The sequence below is a fragment of the Dreissena polymorpha genome, chromosome 6 (genome assembly GCF_020536995.1).
Source record: "Dreissena polymorpha isolate Duluth1 chromosome 6, UMN_Dpol_1.0, whole genome shotgun sequence".
Classification (NCBI taxonomy): domain Eukaryota; kingdom Metazoa; phylum Mollusca; class Bivalvia; order Myida; family Dreissenidae; genus Dreissena; species Dreissena polymorpha.
Genome location: NC_068360.1, coordinates 108,600,410 through 108,622,414, shown reverse-complemented (window position 1 = coordinate 108,622,414; position 22,005 = coordinate 108,600,410). Strand labels below are relative to the sequence as shown.

Here is a 22,005-nt window from a genome sequence, read left to right as displayed (position 1 = left end):
GTTCATTTCCCAACCACAGCCCTTTTTGTGAAAACCATGTCTGACAGGGTTGATGAAACAATTTTCCAATGAAGCTGTCATGCAATTGTGCTTCAATAACTTGTTAAATGGAAACAGTTTGACAATGTAACAACTCAGTACATCTTTATTGTGTACGCAAATATTATTTCTTAGAAGAGGATCAACATGTATGTATTAATGTTGCTTAAAAGCAGAATAAAAAATAATAAGAAGAATACACGTTACAATCAAGTTTACTAAATGGTCCAGTTTATATAGTACAAGTATGTGTTCTGTTATTCGTTTTAAGTTTTAAGTATTGGTCTATTGTAAAATAGGCCTTATGTAGACCGCAAAATAGATCCTCTTCTTCCTTTGGTACGACGTCATCGGACCTAGGCCAACCATGCGAATTAAAAAAACTGTTTACGTTTATTTGACACCGTCATCTTTTAGTATGGTTAAGCATAAAGCAAATGAACACAATTGAAATGGGTTGATATAGAATTTCGTAACAATTTATCGTGCGTTGATTCGCTGTTTTAGTCAGATATTATGTTAATTGTGTTGCTGGAATTCAATCCTGATGATCAATATTGTTGTAATCGGAAATGATTTTTACTTAAAACAGATTCTTTCGGTAAAATTTTCAAAATCAAAACGTTCTTACTTTAATATATTGGTCATCAAACGTGCATAATAATCATTTTAAGAAATGTCTAGTCATCACTTAATTTGGATTTCATAAGACAAATGCAATGCATAAGCAACATTTACACTATTGACAATTTCGTTCAATATGCGGCATGTTTAATATCACTATCCCAAGGCTCGGTAGTATGTTTTTAACTTACTTTTCCATTAACATAACCACACATGCTGTAATTGTTAATGCTTTTATGTTTCATGGGAGTGATTACTAAAAATATGAATTCAAGATGGCATTAACCAGGTATCACAGAGAGTTTTTGCATTGGACATGCTAACAAGCACACAAACGCACTTTATCAATTGAGTATGCTCAAAAAGTAAACATACTATTGGTATTTATGCAGAAAATGTAAACCCTTTAGGACCTAATTTAATTATAAGTCACAGACCGACCTTAAAACGTAACTGTTTTAAAACAGCGTAACAGGCGTTTGAATATGTGTATCTCATGCGTAAAACCTTGCTTGAAACAAAAACCGCTATTAAAAATATCGAATTTTCAAATTGAGGAATGTTGAAAAAAATGTGCATAAAACATTAATTTGATTCTCATTCAGATCGTGTAAAGGGTGTGTGTGTCAAACTTGCACTAAATTATCATCGGAACTATTTTTTTTTATGTTGGTTGTTTTTGTGTGCCATCCGCGACATCTGTAATAAGCATTCTATAGCATCAGCACGCTACAGGGAGTCGTAAATTACGCGGTAATGGCTGCTTAAATTAAATTCTTGTATTTTCGTTCTCGATTTATATACCTTTATGAAAAGCTACGCAGCGCTTATTGTGAGAACGTAATGAATAAATAACGCACATTAAAATGACATGATTACAAAACGTGAATGACTTTTAATTTCCTAGGAGGATAGTGTTTCCCGGCCGTGGTACCTGAAATGCAAAATTATACATGTGTATTATGAATCGCATTATAATTGTGTTTTAAGAGACATTCTTTAATTTGAATGAAAGCGTTCGATAATATTGCTTATAACAGTCTAGTTATCTTGAAAAATGTATAATTATTATAATAATAATAATAATAATTATTATTATTATTATAATAATAAAAAAAATAAAATAATAATAATAATAATAATAATAATAATAATAATAATAATAATATTATTATTATTATTATTATTATTATTATTATAAATAATGATGATGTTAATAATAATCATACTAATAATAAAAAAATTGCTTAAGTTTCGAAGGAAAATCCAATCAGAAACACATAACTTTTAAAATGTCATACAAACATGATAATTTTTTCGACATTGTCCATGTGAAGGCTTGTGATTTATTCGTGGTAATGTGTTAAGTTCAGTTACCCCCATATCTTTTTATAGTTCCAATGCTTTGTATGTATATCTCTCCATGGTGGTTGTTCCGGTGTTTATCGTTCTATTTTATAGAAGCGATGTTACAACATGAATTGTAATAACGACCTGAATTGTAAAAAACTTTATTACATTATTACAATTGCGTGACAACCAGAATTGTAATAACGCCCGATAAGTGTAATAAACTTTTCTCTTGGTTTAATATTGCATCTGATCGCATTTTTTCAACACAGATTATTACAAAGTATAATGCATACATGTATATAGAATGTATCTTAATAGGGCGATACGACCTATGAATGACAAAAAAGTTGGTCTCATACAACTTAAATTGTAATACAGTTATTGCATTATTACAATTGCTTGAAAACATGTACAATTCAAGTCGTTATTACAATTCAGGTTGTAACAAAGCGTTACTTTTATGTTATCGAGTAGTGGGAAAGAACGCGAACTTCACGACTAAACTTTCTAGAGTTTTAGCGTCATTATTTTATCCTTATGAACAAATCTACGCAGAATAATATGAATACAGTGTTTGTGTCTTGTTTGAATAAAGGAGATTCTGATATACTGGATATTTTTTTATCCTAGAGTTAAACTATGATTTTTTTCTTGTAAACTTCAATTATAGTATGTTTTATTCCACAATTGTTTAATTGCTTGGATCAAATAAGATAAGAATTATACACGTACTGTGTTCAATAACACTCGCTTGATGTTTTACCTAATATTCTGTTTATAATCTGTTTATACATTTTGCTACAAAAACTGTGTAACAGTTATGTTTTACGATATACATGAAACAAATTTTGCTTTTCACAACCAACTGTATGGATTCTTCTTGTTAGTGTAAGTCGATGTTCGGAATGTTTATTTAAGTGATAAAATGTCTCTGATATTAATAGTGAAGGCGAGATGTAGTACATACTTGTGTTTGTTCATTTACAATGTTATGACTATTTTGCAGGTTGATGACATAAACATGTAGCCAAAACCCCAGCAATCCAATCTATACTTATCGATTAACAAGATTTGTATTCAAAAGAACACAAACTTACAATCCTTCGATAACATCAATATTGGAGTAACCGAGTCAATAATCAGTAAATAACGCTGAACACGTTTAATCGTAAAGCACTTCCACTATTGTTACATCAGTGACAGGTTAAATGAATTTCCTTCACCACATTGAAAGCGTTCAATATTGGTCTGTATTATTTTATAGAATGCTTCGCAGCTTGAATGTAATGGAAAAGACCATCGGTAAAACGAGAGAAGCTTCCACTATCGATGATATATCCTGCTGATGTTTTGACGTGCACCATTTGCCGATCTCACTGACAATGTATTAGACCATATCTCAGCATGTCGAGACGGATCGTCAGAAGATCTGAGCTACTTTTTGTGGCACAGTTGAATTGTATAAGATAGTGTATCGAACTAGATTCCGCAAAGCGTAAATAACAATTATTGCACGGATACTTGTACGGATTTTTCGAAAAATGGATATTGGCATAGCAATACAACTATACACGCTAATTTAATTCTTTTTAAGATGTTTATTTTCGGATAACGCTGAAAACGGTGTACCAGAACGTAATGTTAATAACAATGTAATGCTTATTTTAGTGCGATAGTGATGAAAATATGATTAACCATGAACTTGAGATGGGCAATATATAAACTGAAAGCTAGCGCCGGATTTTATGTTGTCATTGGTTTATGGCTGTCAGTGATAATGGATATTTACGGATACACGGGTAATCGTATTAGAGTACATTTTAGTACATGAATTATTTCTGAAACTAAAACTGGTATAATCAGTTTCCGCACGAAAGTTTAAAATACACTGAATGCAAGTGATATGCACCATAATTATACATAATATACAATTCATTTTATTTAATTGAACGAACAGCATGAAACTGATCATAATTAAAACGTTGACACCCTCATAAAAAAGTATAGTTTTTATATTTGGAATAATAAAAACAAAACAAATAAGAAAATACGTGTAACAGTATATAAACACTTTGAAAAGATTATGTATAATGGACAGCTTACACAAAGGCCCCATGATTTGGTACAAACAACTGTTTTGGATCATCTGTGTCTGTAACTTATTGTATGTTTATACTAAGCCTCACCCTAAAATAAAAAGCAAACAATAAAAAACAACTACAAAAGAGCACAAGCATCTGAAAAAAACAAAAAGATAGAACACAATTTTTACGAAATTTAACATACGAAGGAAAGCAACAAAAAAATTAGATAGTTGTGTGAAAATACTTCTAAAAACATTGAGCATTTTAACGTATCTATAATTATTGTACAAATCAATAATTAGTATAATTTGATACATGTTTGAAATCAGATTACATGGAGACGTGTTTGTTTTTCGTAAATACACACAAAAATAATGCCCAAGTGTTGTGTTGCTGTCAGTTTTATAAAGTAAGTATTGATGCAAACCAAGAAGTGGTTGCCGTAGAAGTATCAGGACAAGTGATGTCAATAGTGAAATATTAATCCATTTGATGATTTCGTTAAGTATTACGTCAGAATGAAACGCCCACACATATTTTCAAAATTTATCTAGTTTGTACGTCAGACTTTTACTAGCTTGAATATACCGGATCATTATATTATATACAGACAGTTTGGCAACCACTGTCAATTGAAAAATTGCATGGACTAACAGCCATTGCTATGGCGAAAAACGTCAACGTTTCAACAACATAGCGAAGTTAGAAGTACAAAATTCAAAAACACACTGTACGAGCCTCCGCCCCCCCCCCCCGCCCTCTCCCTGGACCCACTCGTATATGTATTATTTATCTCTCATTAAGTGTAATGTTCTTTATATTGTTTATACACATTTTATTTCTTCATCAAACGTAACGCAGTATTGATAAAGGAGAAAAACGTTTGTGACGGAGTAGTGTTAAATATGTCATTAACTACTGCATTCAAAGATTCATATAGCTATATTACATTTGTTGTAACGATAATGACAAAATAATCTTCTCATTTTAAAAGCTAAGCTCAAGAATTGGAAAGGAATGAATTGTGTTTACATTTAAGTTTGAAGGTACTTGTATTTACAAATTGCATGCAATCATGACGCACATTATTAAACATTTCTCTATGCTGCGAACATGATTTTACTCAGAGATGTGCTACTGTTGCATTTGGGAAATATAAACAAATTGTTTATATAGACTATCTTCATACATTTTACAAGTAATCATGTTCATATTTAAGACGTTCAAATATCGCGCAGTTGAACTAAAGTAAACCTTTAATATTACACAGTTTCGTAACGTTGATGATAGTGTCTTAAATATTCTGTACTCCACTCTCATCATTTATTAATGGTGTTTGCCAGTAAATCAGTTTCAATGGTGTGTGGATTGATATTAGCCAATGCTCTTATCGACCAATTAGATGACTATGCACACAACTATTGCAAATATATTTTCATCTTGAGTATCTGAAAATCATGGTACATATTAAACGCATGAATATATACACACGTTTATGTACTGTTCTAAATTTACATGAGCTAAAAGTAAAATTTAATAATATAAAATAATGCCAGTTAAGATTGTACAATCAGCAATTCATTTATACGTTATGAATGTGTAATATTGCTCACAAGCGTATAAAGCCCATTATATTTGATCACGCTACTAAACGTTCTTCCATATTTTCTTTAACCACTTAAACACGTGTCTGTTGATTTCATTGTTATAAAAATGCGGTCTCTTGCGCTCTTGTGCTATCTTGCTGAGAAAAAAAAGCTGGAAAATCTGGTTTTCTCGACATAAATTGTATCCATAAAGAGAACTTCTGTCATATTAGCTCAATTGATAATTTTTAATAAATTGCAAACATAATCATTTTCTTTGCGAAGGATGCCGTGCTGATCATTTTTTCAATTGTCGTTCTAAAATGTGTGTATGTAAGATTAATTGACGAATATTAATAAGACAGTGTTCGCATTTACCAAATTTAAACGATCAGCTGTCGGATTTCAATGGTAATGATGTTGGAATATTACGATATAAATTGAATGCTTACTCATTAACGGTTTTCTTGCACTTATAATTTGAGCACTTGTTGTTACAGTGGTGGTTGTTCACGTTAAATCAGACGTGTTGTATATTGGGTTACCGCGTTGGGAAACAATATGCAAATTCGATAATTGTACCATACCTTTAATTTCTTATTATCTAGTAAATCTGTGTCTTATTCTACACGAAAGAAAGAATTATTACACACACACACGCACGCACGCACGCACGCACGCACGCACGCACGCACGCACGCACGCACGCACGCACGCACGCACACACACACACACACACACACACACACACACACACACACACACACACACACACACACACACACACACACACACACACACACACACACACACACACACACACACACACACACACACACACGCACACACATATATATATATATAAATATATATATACTACGACATTTGCTTACAAGGGTTATCACAATTTTGATGATTATGTTTTAAATGCATTTCGAATGAAGCTATATTAAATGACACAAAATTTGATCGTAATTCAATACGTTTCGTTATGAATAAATATCTCTATATCGAATCAACTCTGTGTTATTAAGCATGGATGTTCAATCAAAGATATGAACGAAAAAAAGGCAATAATTAACTTAATGTAAGGTCAGTAAAAAATGTCATCTTTTACTAAATATAGTTTCTCCTCGTGCCCATCGAGCCATTTGTATGAATGACAAGCGCGTAGGACATTCGGTAATATTTGAAGGGCGAGTGGGGGGGGGGGGGAGGGGGGGGGGGTTTACCCCACCATAGAGAATTAAAACCTATTTGAATGCACGTTAAATTTCAGAAACAATATTTAAATATCTGCATGGTTACTGTACAGCCTATTGTAAAAATAACCCATAATTTTACGAACTGCCATGTTTGATACATGCAACAACATACCTGTAGTTTGTACTATTTCAAACACGTTGTTTTGTATTTAATTAAATAGTTCGACTACCTCGTCAATATGTTCATGTATCTCCTGGGAGCAGCACTCCATTAATTCATGTCATTGAGGTAAAAGACTCAAATCACAAATTATGTCTTTCTCCGTGCCATTCACCTAGGGAAACGTGTTCGTGGTAATTGAATTGAACCTTAAAAAAACAATTACATTATTAATGTTTTAGCACAATCGGTTAAAACATTTCAATGCAAATTCAAAGAACTTTTTACAGATTGAAACGCGACTCTTGCGATGATTTTGCAAAAACATCGTTCGTCCTAACATATAAGCAGTGTTAGACTTGATTTGTTATTATATGTTTCTCAATATATACATTACTTATATTTGATGGAAGTAATGGTTATCAAACGATGTGAATAATACATTGCACTTGGATTTCCTCCCTACATCAGTAACGGTTATCTTATAACACCCGACTATCACTATTTGTAACGTAATCGTAATCATTACCTTAAACTCGACATCAATTAGGTTTTTACACTATTGAATTATACTATCAAATGTAAATTATTTGTGTTATTTCAAGATTCCGAAGACAATATTTTACTTGAATGTTACATGGTTTCCGAGACTGATTTAACCGTGCTTAAGTCACGTCTTGATAGAACCTATACAAAGTTGTACCGTGTGCATTAAATATGCAATTGGGCATTGATGTTGCTTTATTGCATAATGCTACCATGTGCTTCTAGCTCACCTGCGTACCAAGTGCAAATGATGAGGTTGTTTGATTCTTCTTTGTCCGTCGTCCATCATTCGTTGTGCGTCATCCACTACACACATTTATATGTTGAAGACTCTCAAATTTATCCGTCATGAAACTTATCCAGAATATGTGACCATATGATAGTTCGAAACTAAGTCCCGTTTGAACACACGACTATATCTGTAGGTCAAATGTGAGAAAACACTTTAAAATACTTTACAGGGTACATTCATCGCGCAAATCTTCAAAAAACGTTATCAGAAAATTAGTACATACGATATCTCTGCAGAGCTGGAAAATGGGACACGTGCGTTCAAACCCCAAGGTTCCAGATGTGTTTAAAATTAAACATGTCAATACAGTATTTGCCAAATATTCTTGACACTTGATTAGACCATTTGTCCTCACAAACTCTCATTAGTGTTTGATGCTGTGTATCGTAAGGTTAAACAACAGGTCATACAGTAAAATTAAAGAAAATGCTTTTGAACACTCAAGCGGCCAAATGCATTTCAATGCCCAATCTTATCTCTATCAAACCTGGTTATGTGTTCAAATACAAATATCTACCGAATTCGAACCATGGATACATCGAGTCAAACACTTTGTAACTAGGTTTAATACAAAAAGCTGCCGATACGGTAGAGGCCACATGATTTATTAATATTCATAAAAGTAAGTATACATGTATATTGTCATGAGATGATTTATGAGAAAATGTTCTTAAAAGATAACTTCACATTGTTTTATTTTGTTAAAACGTGATAATTTTTTCCCAAAAATACTCACTGTCTTTTAGCTTCAATTTCCATTATTAATGTGTTTCTTTGCCAACTGTTTGTCTTTCTCAGAATCAATTCCCGTCAACACTTGGAAAGGCGCAAAAGCTTCATGAAACAACTTCAAGCGAACTTCACAGCCAATACAAATAAGACTGTCTGTGATCTCAGCACATTTGCATAGCTGAATCTTGAATTATATTAACACTTTTCATATTTGTTATCAAGCGTTGGGCCTGTTTGATATAATGCTTGGATTTCTTTTAACGAAATACGAGATAAAAATAACATTTAGTGTAATGAGAAAGTCCTAATGTATGTTATAATAATGATAGGCGTAGGCTATTGTAATATACCTGGGCCAAAATCCTCAGTTTTAAGGGTCTTTTTAACAAATGATGTATGTCAATTTAAAGATTATGAGATAGCACATCACATCGAAAACATGATATGAAAATCTGAAAGATCTTTGTTGCGTTAACGATATTCATGTTATTCAACGACAAACACCAAGAAAATATTTAAACACAATTCACCAAAAGGTTTGGTATTTAAATATCAAGGCTGGGACGATTTGTATTAAACAGATTCCCCCCAGAACGGCGGGAAAAAGCAGTATATAGTGACACATCCCTGTGACAAGAGGAAAGTGTGTTCATGGAAACTATGTCGATAAACATAAGTCTTTGTTTTCCAACACTGGTACAGTTCATTACACAGGATCCTGTCGTCGGGAGTTGAACTCTGTACACATTTGACCTAACCGACTGACGGTGTTCTAAACGCTGTGAAGACCCAGCCTTGACGATGTATGCTTCTAAGGGAGGTTGTCAAACTCGCCAATACTGAAATTTAACAAAATCTGGCAAGCATCGTGTTACAATAAGTAGTATAGGGGGAGGGAGGGTGGTTAAATGTAAAATTCATAAAGCAGTGAATTACTCGGTTTCATGGTCAGCTCGAAAAGAAATGACCACGAGGAAAACAATCGGGTTATATAATTGGACGAGTCTAAGTGATACAATGGACTATAGCATTTCATAAAGAGTTTTGTTTTTAGAGTTACAGCGTGGAAAATAGCCTTTGTGTTGAATAAGATAGTTTATTCTTAAGCGAATAAACATTATTAAATACACTGTTATATGCTCGCACACGGAAAATACAATATTTGATACGTAAACCAATAGTTAATGTTAGTAAAATGTCTGTGTATAGAACCTACATCTATGTGTTTAAACGCGTTTTATGAGGAAACGTTTTTATGTGATAATGTTATACATTAATGCTTGACAATTATGCCGTCAATTAGAACATTTGCACAATTTGGTATGCTTATGTATTACATGTAGATAACAATCCAGTTAACCTACGGGTCTAAACCAACTATCCTTAATTGTGTTGAACACTTGGATGCCAATTAACATAGTTTACTTGATCACTTATTGTTTCATACACACAATTATTTCGCAATAATATTGCAGTAGTTTATTGCATCGAAAGTATTTGGTTTTATGAAAATCAAGACTATACATGATTTTGCTTGTTGACCAATAAATAGTTGACAAAATGCTGATCAAAATAAGCATCTATTATTTTGATGTAATGATAAGTGTTTTGTTGTTAATAAATGGATAATAATTATTTGCGTTATCAATATAAAACTGTATTCACAAAATAATTGTTTTGTTAGTTAACATCCTATTAAATATCGACTCAAACAATGAATATAGGAAATTCAAATATATTATCACAAGAGAATTTCCTGTTTTGCTCTAAAGTCTCATATTTATAGAGACTGACATACCTAGTGTGCCTATAACATCCAAGACAATAAGTAGATTAAATAATAAACCTACACTAATTAAAACTGAAAATCATTAACGGCTTTGATGGCTAGCCGTACCTTACACGATAATGCCTCAATACAAAATGTGTAGATACCGATACATATCTTAGCATCGCGATTCAGATAATTTAACACATTTAAGCCTGGTGGACTGTCCCATCCTTCTGAATTGGATCAATATATTTCCAAAATTAGGGATGTCAAGTATATTTATTTCTATATTTAGAATATTTCTTACAGAAATTCCTTTAAGCAAACAGCGCAGACCCTGATGAGACGCCGCATTATGCCAAGGCCTTTTTTTCTAGACGCTAGGCTTAAATGGGTTTGAAATGAAACAACCTAGACAAAATTAACAACTGAATGTTACATATACATAACAGCACCATATTTATAATGTTTGATGGAAGTCAAAGGAATAAGATGTGAAAGCTAAAATTGTAGAGTGAACATTTTAGACACATCCAATACGATGAACCTGTTTGACTTTTTTTACAACGGAAAACATGTGAATGGCGTCATGCAGTGTGATACGTAATTGTATTAGTTTACAACGGTGACCCGATATAAATGTATATACATATTGACTTGGCAAATATGAGTGGTAGACCCGTCAGAACAACCGAATCGTAAATTGTCTACGACTAACAACTTCCAAAACGCATATATCGATACTTGCCTTCCGCTATCAGGAACTTTGGCAGATATCCAGAACAATGGCATTAATCAAGAATATCTATACATTCTTCTATAAATACTGATAAATTTCGCAATGTTTAGTTATAAAGATGTAATTTTGAAACAACTTTAAAACCAAAGAGTTTTCATCTATTCAACGCTTAAATCTCCAAAGCGAAAAATGATCCCACAGCTTTGGACCACATACAGACAGGCAAGCTTATTATTTACAGTGTTCCTATTTCGATATACGATATTGGTAGTACCTTCAGAATTCATAACCAATTGATAAGACAACAACTGCTTAACAAAACAAGAATCGACTTAGTTCTTTTAAAATCTGGACAACGGCGCAATGAATGTATATAGGATATGCCATTAAACTAAACACATATATTTCTATGTATAATTTGTGGTTAGTTTTATTTTGCATATCCAGATTTAAGTACGAAAGCAAATATGCAGTTTATAAACATATTTGAACAGCATATTTGTTTTGTTCAGGGTGTATGTTAAATAATTAAAATTAAAATTCATTCAATCAATTTACTAGATGAAAATTGTATGCGATTATCTAAATATTGCTTCATGAATATTGCAATACAGGGCAATTTCGACATCTTATGTGTTTAAAGCATTAGTACTTCATTATTTGGGAAAAAAGAAACGTTATCATCGGGGTCAAACACATGCTGACAGCGACATATTATAAAACAGTATATGATGATGATTGAGTTGTCGAGACAAAGTTTGCGCCGCTGATTACCCCTGGAGAATTAACACATTATTAGCACGCATACCACATGAGTCTCCTTTTTATATTGACATGCACACACGCATTTAAATATACGACACTAAGATGAAATGATGTTTGTAATTGACGATTTAAAAGGGTTCCATTTTCTCTATTTAAAAATAAGATTAGTCGACAAATAAAAGTACCAGGCATGGACAGTATAACGAGTAAGTGTTCAATGTATGTGCACGTTTTAGCACAGATAAGCGTAAAATATACTACGTTATATCACCTCATATGCATACAAAAAATTACACAATGTAAGAGGAACACACTTTTTCCTTATCCAGTTGCATACACTTCTTTAAATATGCTTTACGCTATTTTATGCATCAAATAATTACAAGTATATTACTTGTACTATAGTTATGCAGATAAAAGCCGTTTAAATGGTATAATTGTGTCTCAAAACTAGTATTTAGCCGTGACAAAGGAGCATTTCACTGCCTTGTTTCGGCATGGCTTATTACTATAAAACTATTTATCCATTGCTTTCTCCCTTAAAATATTAGTATAATTTAAATGTTCTTCACCCGAAAATAATTTTATTGCATTCGTATGACGCTCATGACTAAAACAAGAATACGTGTACACCAACGAATAGTTAATGTTTGTATATATCAAGCGGTTTTAAAAGAGATTGCAGCAGACAAGCTTTGATTTGTTTGGAATGTACTGCGAAAGATAACATTGCGATAGTTATCAATAAACATTCAAACTGTAATATCAGTTATGTGTTCTGTTTTAAAAGTGCATATCTAATAAGTGGAGCAATACAATAATATTTAAACTCAGGCATAATCCAGGATATGTGTTTATTATTTTTCAAATATGTGTTAATATGAGGCCTTTTGTGTATTGAACCAAATATGATATGCAAAATAGTGATATTTTATTACAATTAGCATTTACGCCTTATATTACAAGTAATTGCCAACACATATTTTGTAGAAACAAATCCCCTTGATAATATTGATTAGTCGTAAATACATTTCATTAAGCAATTATTGTGTTACATTGCATCCTTTGTTGCATTCTTTGTAACCTTAGTAATATTAAAACTTGTAAATATATATCGATATACATGTATGTACCTGGAATGTGTCTTCAAGCGTATGGGTTTTACTAGACATCATATATGCTCAGGTATGATTAGAACACACATGACAGTTATGTTATACATGTCATTAAAGTAACTGACCGTACCAATCATTACCATCTTATTTTGTTTGAGTAACGCTGACGTATATACATATAACAAACAAGTGGCGTATATTAAGACATGCACATACAACATTAATTTATGCTTTTTCTTAATTGAGTTTGTTTACCAATGCGCCCAGTATAGCTTATCCTATCGAGTGAATAAAATCTTAAAATGAGATATTTAATACAATGTAATCATAATGAATTCGAAACTAAATGTAACTACACGTTACATACAATACAAAATACGATGAGAAAACACCCACAATATTTTATTATCAAATACATGCGCAAATACAGTGTTTATTTACAACTCAGAAGTGCCGAAAACATCTCAACATTGAAAAATGGTGTGGTATTTAGATTTAACATAGGTTTTCAAATAGTCTGTACTGATTTAGCAATCAAAAACCCATAGGAATTATTAATTACTTTTCTCCGACGAGTTGTGAAACCTGCAAAATAAGCTTTGTATCGCTTTATAGCTTTAAAGTAAATGTTTGTTTCGATAAGACTACTGCATACTGTTTATTAATGTCCGTTGGCCGAGTAAATACATTTTATTCGAAGTTTCTGTACTAATTCAAAGCCCAACACCAATTCTTAATATCTATCCATGTATAACTGTCCTGAAGTATGTATGATATATAATAAAATATGGCTCATTGAACATTATGGCTCTGAATATGCCATATGTTACCATTTCGGTCATCACGGTCATCTAACGGTTAGTTAATTAGAACAGCTGTTGGAACGACATACCAGTATACAAAAAACATGTTTTTGCAGTAACGTGTATTTTAGACGATATAATAATGCCATTCAAAATTCCATAATTATAGCGATATTATGCGTTATTCATTTCAGAAGAAAGTACGCGGCGACCTACCTCAAGACAAGCCATTCCAAAGTTCGTGCCGACTCCTATTAACGTAACTGTCCATCGAGGAGACTTGGCGGAGCTTCATTGTCACATAAAAAACCTCGGTCCGAAAATGGTAAATAATGTAACATTAATAAGACTAATATGAGTTAATTTTAAGCACTATTTCCAAATATACTACAGTAACGCTGATGCAAACACATTTGTCTATATATATATATATGTGTGTGTGTGTGTGTGTGTGTGTGTGTGTGTGTGTGTGTGCGTGCGTGCGTGCGTGCGTGCGTGCGTGTGTGTGTGTGTGTGTGTGTGTGTGTTTATGCAGATGAAGTAGCATTTTTATATAAATTGTTATCGTGTTTTAGTGTTGTTCTATTAAATAGCCAAAGTATGTGGTTAATGTTGATTTAAACGCTTGTGTTTTGTAATAAGTTCCCTTTTAAAGAGAGATTTTGCGCATATAAAGCGAATTAAGCTCAAGCTTGCATATATAGACTATTCAACAGCGGTGACACCGCATGGTGTTTTATGTCACAGTTTGTGGTGAACATAGTTTCATTATTTGTAAAATTACAATTCGTTATTTGCCTTTACTTAAACAAGCATACAGTAATTAGACACATATTGCTTATCTTATTGATATCCGATATTAACTGACAATATAAATAAATAGCGTTTATTGACAATTTACTATAATAGCAATGTGTGCATACTTTAAACGCAAATGGAATAATTTATGTTAAAAGTATAGTTGCAAGGTCATTACGTATTTCAAATGTTCGCGCCAAAACATTGCTCGTTAATTTCTTCACAAAGTTATTTTGTTCCGAGTTTTGATTTTGCAGCTACCTTAATATTTTACTCCGTACTGCTTCTATTACTTACATGTATGTGTGTATGCATTGGCATGCAAAGTGACACACTGTGATATTGATTTAATGAACTTTAACAATGAAAAGTACATTTACCGATCAGTACTTACAGCAACTTTCATAAAAGGGATCAGAAAGGTACATTCATGGTTAATGGAAATAAGCTTAACGCGCGTTTTGTTGTGAAATACATTTTAAACAATAGTTTGTATAACCGTTATGAAATTGTTTGGTTGATATCGTAGGTAGTGTGGCGGAAGGCATCCGAGGAAAATCCCCTAACTCTCGGGGAGGTCGTCTTCACTCCGGCGTCGGAAATCAGCATCCACCATGAGCAGATCTCACAGTCGGACAGCCGCTGGAATTTGCTCATCAAGAACGTGCAACCAGAGCACGCGGGCGTCTACGAATGTCAAATAAGTGCCACAGGAATATATACACACTATGTTGCGCTTAATGTTTTAAGTAAGTAAATTTGCTTCTTCATAAATTATCATTGTTTTACGAAATTGATATTGCCTGGCTTGTTTAGCTTGTGCAAACGTTACATAAAGCTAAACCTTGTATCTTCATTTATTCTTATGCTGTCATTTATATTAGCGTCGAATTTATTTTAGTTCTTGCGGTGAGAATTTAAAAAAATAATAAGCATATACAATCAATATTTATAACATGTTCACGAACAGTTTTATAAAACATAATTATGAAGCGGATTATTTTATGTAGTAAATATATTGGAGTTTTCAATCAAAATATTGTTTACTGAATCATAATCTCATTGTTTACGTATTTCAGATTATCCAGCAAAAAGAAAGCCTCGTAAGTTATACCAAAATTCGTATTATATTATGTTGTTTTATGAAAACGAATTTTCATAATGGCATTGGTGTGCAAAACTTGCATTACTATAATTATGACCCAAACTATTGAAATTCAATTATATGCATTATATCCGTTTATTGCAGAAGTGACAATATATGGAACAGAGTATGTGAACGAGTACAGTAACATTCAATTGACATGCAACGCAAGCGGTGTTGACAGAGCACCTGACGACATTGATTGGTTCTTTGATGGAACCAAGCTGACGACGTCACATCCGCATTGGTACGGGCGGCTAGAGATTACCAAGCACAGGCCACTTCCGGGGTTGTCCTACATCAGCGAGATAACAATACAACACAGCACCTTGGGTGACAGCGGCAACTATGTGTGCCGGAGCTCCGATATTGAGGTCGACAGTCTCACAGTTCATGTCCTAAATGGTAAAACACTTTTTGTCATTTGAATTTAAATACATTGACTATTATTAGTGTTTATAGTTTTGGTAAGCGATATTTTATTTAAAAAATAATGAACGTACAGCATGTGGCTGATTCACCCAACGAGTTATTACAATCTGTACTGTACATGCATAATATTGGATTTTGGTTTGAAACATAGGCACTGGATTATGTTAAAGCGAAGTCGTTAAGTTACACGTGTATATAACTGATTATATGTCAATGTCATATAATAATGATTTGTGTTTGAAAAGATAAAGTGTACGTAGATGAAGTTTGTCAGCTCTCTTAGTAGGTAGACAATACATATACATAATGCAACTCCAGATACATTACTTGAAGAGACATTCTTTATAAACAACCCTGATCTTTTATTTAAAGTGAGTGAATAATTGTCTTAACAATTACGTACAATTCGCATAAAAAACGACATAAAACATAAAATAGAATAAAGCTGTTGTTGAACCTTCAATACATCGCATCGATGGTTTCAACCAGTTAAATGACGCGTCCAACCTCACACTTATACCATAATTAATAACTAACACACGTGTAAATATGCAATAACCTCATTGTTCACTCACGACTTACATAACTGTTATATTGCGTTGCATTCCTATCAACATATATTATGCACGACAAATACATATACATGTAGGTACTATTTATTATATTTATTTCAGTAAATAAAGACGGCAGCATCGTTCCAAGGGGTGAGAACTTCATTTTTATTTGTCAGTTCAGTCAAACATGCAAGTTTCATATTGTTCATTGAGAAATGATTTACATCATAACGACTACAACTTGAGAATAAACTTACCATTTGTATGAACGCATACACGTTTTAACGACAAAACATCTGTACACCAATCAATTATTCACGTAACAAGTCAATGCAATACACGTACTGCTTGTTATTTATGCGTGTGTATACTATATATCACTATACATAAAATAGCTGTGTTGATATATGAGTCGTGTTCTGAGAAAACTGGGAATAATACATGTGCGTAAAATGTCGTCCTAGATTAGCCTGTGCATTCCGCACAGGCTAATCAGGTACGACACGTTACGCCTAAATTAGATTATTGCTAAGAAGAGACTTCATTTAAACGAAAAATGTCATAAAAGCGGAAAGTGTCGTCCCTGATTAGCCTGTGTGGACTGCACATGCTAATTATGAGACGACACTTAACGCACATGCATTATGCCCAGTTTTCCCAGAACACGACACATATCATTCAAAGGAAATTGTTCTGCTTTTTGCGCAGCACCAGGAGAAGAAAGCGATTCCATAAGGTCAGCTGAGTCTGGAGCGCACTCTGCAGCCTTCAATCACAAGGAGCCGCAAGTGTTACTTCTATTCCTTATATTGACAGTAACAGCGTGCGTGTGATTGTTGTAGAACAATGTTGTTTTGTGATATTATTGACTGTAATAAATGTGAGATAATTACATTTCTTTTTTAAGATCACGACGGCATATTTTTGTCGTTGTCGGTTATAGTGATTTATCACATGCTATACCCTGTTTCCCATGTAATACAACCATTAAATTTTTTTTTTATATAACACATGTGTAATACATTATTTTTAAGCGTTTTCATTGGCTTAGATTTCGTTTATTGACCAATCGCATTTTGTTATTTTGCTGAAATGACGTTGCAACGTCAAATGACGTCACGAAATGTAAACAACATTCGGGATTTATCATTATGTTTACGTAAATATTTATTTAATTTGCTCATTTAAAAGCATGTGATAAAAAAGATCTGACACACGTTGTCATATCATACCATATTTTATTAAACTCGTCCAGGAAATTCGTTAGTAAGCTCGCCAAAGGCTCGCTTACTAACAAAATTCCTGAACTCGTTTAATAAAATATGGTATGATACGACAACTCGTGCCAGATCCTATATTTCTGTAATGATATTATGTCATATGGCGCTTAATCGCATTTAAAGTAATTGTGTGATCACATAATTTTTAAAGTACGTGTGATTCATATTGTAAATAGATCATCCATTATTGTGTTAATTATACAATAAACTTACACGATAGACGTAATACATATTTGTTAATACTCTGAGTTGTTGGTGGGTTTCGAAGCGTTAGCTCTGGTCATAGTTTGCAATTTCTTTAACGCATGTTGTTTTTTAAATGCACATTTCTCTGTAAACGCTACAACACATAACGTTAGCTTTAATACATTTTACTTCAAGGGCGAGATTGTGAGTGTGCGTTTAGCATTCCGATATATACACAATGAAAAATGCGTATGATAAATTATTATTTAACCCGTTTATGGCTAGCGTCTAGAAAAAAAGGCCTTGGCAAACAGCGTAGACCCAGATGAGACGCCGCATCATGCGGCGTCTCATCAGGGTCTGCGCTGTTTGCTTAAAGGAATTTCTGTGAGAAAAATTATAAATATAGAAATAAATATACTAGACATCCCTAATTTTGGAAATAAATTGATCCAATTAAGAAGTATGGGAGAGTCCACTATGCATAAATGGGTTAAACTCACATACAGCTAATAGTAGTGAACGTTCTATATCTAAGGGAAAACTGCCGTGAATTTTAAGAAACTTAATTGTAAGGTATTGCTTCGCATGGCTGTTTGACAGTTGCTGGCACGCAATAATTCGCCAGCCTGATATAACGGAACTATTCCAATAGTATTTATCTTTTTGCAAGATGCATTAAAAAAGCATAACTTTTTTATGATGATATCATACATCAACGTAACAAACCAGATATAAATAATTGTTAAATATAGAAAAAACATGTTACAACAACTGTTCTTCTCTCATATGTTCTTTTCTTCGGAATAATGCAAATGCATGATCATAAGTTACACTGTTAGTAACTGATGGTGTGTGTTATAAATATCTCTAGTTAATCCAGTGCCAAGTCCCAAACACCAGTAGTACTTTAATAACTAATGAAAATACTAACGCCGTTTTGGCTTCATTATATTTTGTCAAAGGTTTGCGCATTCTCGACACTTAGTTCTTAATAATACTAATAAGTTAAACAACCTTAAATCGGTTCTACTTTATTAATAATAAAAAACAATTATATTCAACAGCGGCGATTTTGTTTGTATTTATGTGTTTTTTTTTGCTCTTAAGCATTGTCGTATGGAAAATGCCAAAAGACTTTTTATCGGACCATGTATTTTTCTAGAATGTATTATATGAATGTATAATTGAATTTTTTTTTTCGTATTCAGACATAAGAAATATTATTATCTGCACTTTCAGTCGATAAAATGAGCTCGATGTTTCTATTTTACGAACAGGACACATTTATCAGCACATTTTATGGTCATGAAAGTAGCATGTAATGATATTAACATGCATCATATTATCCATCCGACTTTGCTTTGGTTATGGTCAGTACATTTTTAAATGTATTAAAAAGAGGCCGGAAGAAACGCTGAGAAAGACGAAAGTTATAAGTGTTAATATTCAGCTGAGACACGGTCGACTGTATGATAGTAAAACGCTCACCTAACACACACACTATGCCACGAAATAACGTAAATGTCATATATGACGGTTTAAATTTTAAATGTAATGGCCTCTATTTATTAATGATGTGCTACTGCAGAATATTTTGTCGATGTGTTAATGTACTACGATAGTAAAAGTGTTCAAGAACAAAAAGCCGAGTACCTCGTCGTATTTGTCAGATAAAGCCTATATTTATATGTATGCATACTCAATCACCATTGTGTTGCAAATATGTTATCCTCATGTATAAACATAAGGTGTCAGTTGTGTGCGTCTGCTGAGGCCCAGCGTTTAACACGCGAGTTGAAACTGCAATTTATGTTTATTTCCTATCTTTATTTTTCCCTTTTGCATCAATTAAGCGTTTGTTTTTAGTAAATATTTATACCTGGGCACATTATAATTTACATAGTCGGTATACGATTATTGGAAATCATCATACGTAAGGCGATACGTAGGATTCGTTTTTCAAGGATATGTGTCGCTAAATATTAGTCACGAAGTCGTTTTTATCTGGATAAGATACATATTACAAGCATCTGTCAATGATCATTTGGAATATTTATTTAAGAAGAATAGTCATCTCTAGAAAAGCGGTTGTATTACATTCTCAAAGTGTTGTATTACATTCTCAAAGTGTTGTATTACATTCTCAAAGGACGATATATGCGTAGTTTGTTTCAATATAAGAACGTTGCTGTCACAAAAAAGACACGAGCGTACTCAAGGGGTAACTAAAAAAGATCGGTATAATTCTCCAATTGATTCTAGATTTCTCGTGTAAGAAGTGTCATAGAGAGGAAAGATAGCGTTCCCACTTGGGAAATAAAAATATGTATCTAAAAACTTAACAAACTATGCGTTTAAATAACGTTATAAAAAACGAAAAATGTGTAAAGACACTTTTTATGATGTTGTTGGTGCTGTTGATGATGATGGTGGTTATTGTGTTATTTAAATTTCAAAAGTTTAGACAGCAATACATAATATATATCAAAAAGAAGATCTAGGTTGCTTTAATTAACAAGCATGGTAAAGGAGAACCGAAATTCACAAACGTCACTACCTGTTGTTCCTTTTAGAAAGCGAATTTATGATAGAATATGCGATACATGCTTTTGATAATTTATGGATGTCTCCGTGCATACAGTTACAATTAATTGTTTCTTCAAAATCGGCTTTCACTTGGTATTTTTATTTTTTGTTTTTCCATGTTTAGTTTTTAACTCGCATAAGTTTTTTATTCCATTGTATATGATAAGAAAAACAGATATGAGTATTTTTTTTAAATCGTGTATTGACGTATTTTAATATATGAACGCTATTAAATTTAAAAAGATAATCGCTTTAAAATTATTTTAAACGCAACTCACGCAAATACTTTAATAATGCTTAAAATCTTTTAATAAGAATAAACGCTTCCTTGAAAAAAAAAACATCTAATGAGATTAGCTTCCATGCGGAAAATATGCAAAATTGTTTAATCCCTTGGGAAAACCAATTTTGCACATAAATGTCATACTGAAAAAGACGAATCGTAAGTGTTAACCGTTTAAAATTACTTCACTTACTTTTGCTTACTTTATCTCAAACAGGCAAATCTGAAAGAAAATGGGTACTTTAATTTGAGAACATTCAGTTTGGCAAAGTTTTACGATGGTCATTGTAATTTGATCAAGTTTCTAGGCAATCTCCATCTACTTTTTAAACAATTAAATGAAAAGTGAATTGAAATCACACATAGACGATCACCCATAAGTTCACAAATCCAGTGTCAAAAATTAAGGAATTGGTATACATGTACGTACGTATGCAAATTAATCGTGAACACAATAATTCAGTCCTTTTTATGACCTTTTACCGACACTCTGCAACACAAAGAAAGGTAATCCAACCGTAAACTTTAACACGTGTTTGCACGAAAAAAGAATGCTTTCGTTTAACATTAATTAACTCAGCTTAGTTGATCATTTTCTAGAATATACGGAATATTAAAAGTACATCAACTATATTAGATTTCATTAGCTATTGCAATTCAAACGCAGTTTCTACCTAAATATTTGTAAGAAAAAAAAATATCAATATTCTACCACATGTTTTGGATTTAAATATATCTCATATAATGAGTGTGCATTAATTTCACGTGCCAATAATATACACCGTTACCACTATGATGTGCAATAAAAACTTCTCACCTATCGTTAAAATACCTTAGTGTTTACACATTATTTTAAATTTAATTAATGTTTATATACGACTCTGACGCAGGATATATTCTTAATTTATATACATTACCACACCAT

The 22,005-nt window shown here is 32.6% G+C and overlaps 1 protein-coding gene across 1 annotated transcript in view; it reads left to right on the top strand.

Annotated features, from left to right (window-relative positions):
- LOC127835351 (peroxidasin homolog) overlaps positions 1 to 18,236 on the top strand; it is a 36,681-nt gene extending 18,445 nt beyond the window's left edge. The window contains exons 2-7 of the mRNA XM_052361732.1: positions 14,009 to 14,139; positions 15,142 to 15,361; positions 15,692 to 15,715; positions 15,862 to 16,161; positions 16,863 to 16,892; positions 17,451 to 18,236. Of these exons, the coding sequence (XP_052217692.1) occupies positions 14,009 to 14,139; positions 15,142 to 15,361; positions 15,692 to 15,715; positions 15,862 to 16,161; positions 16,863 to 16,892; positions 17,451 to 17,575 (830 nt within the window). The 3' untranslated portion in view covers positions 17,576 to 18,236. The remainder of the gene's footprint in view (positions 1 to 14,008; positions 14,140 to 15,141; positions 15,362 to 15,691; positions 15,716 to 15,861; positions 16,162 to 16,862; positions 16,893 to 17,450) is intronic.
- The last annotated feature ends 3,769 nt before the right edge of the window (positions 18,237 to 22,005 follow it).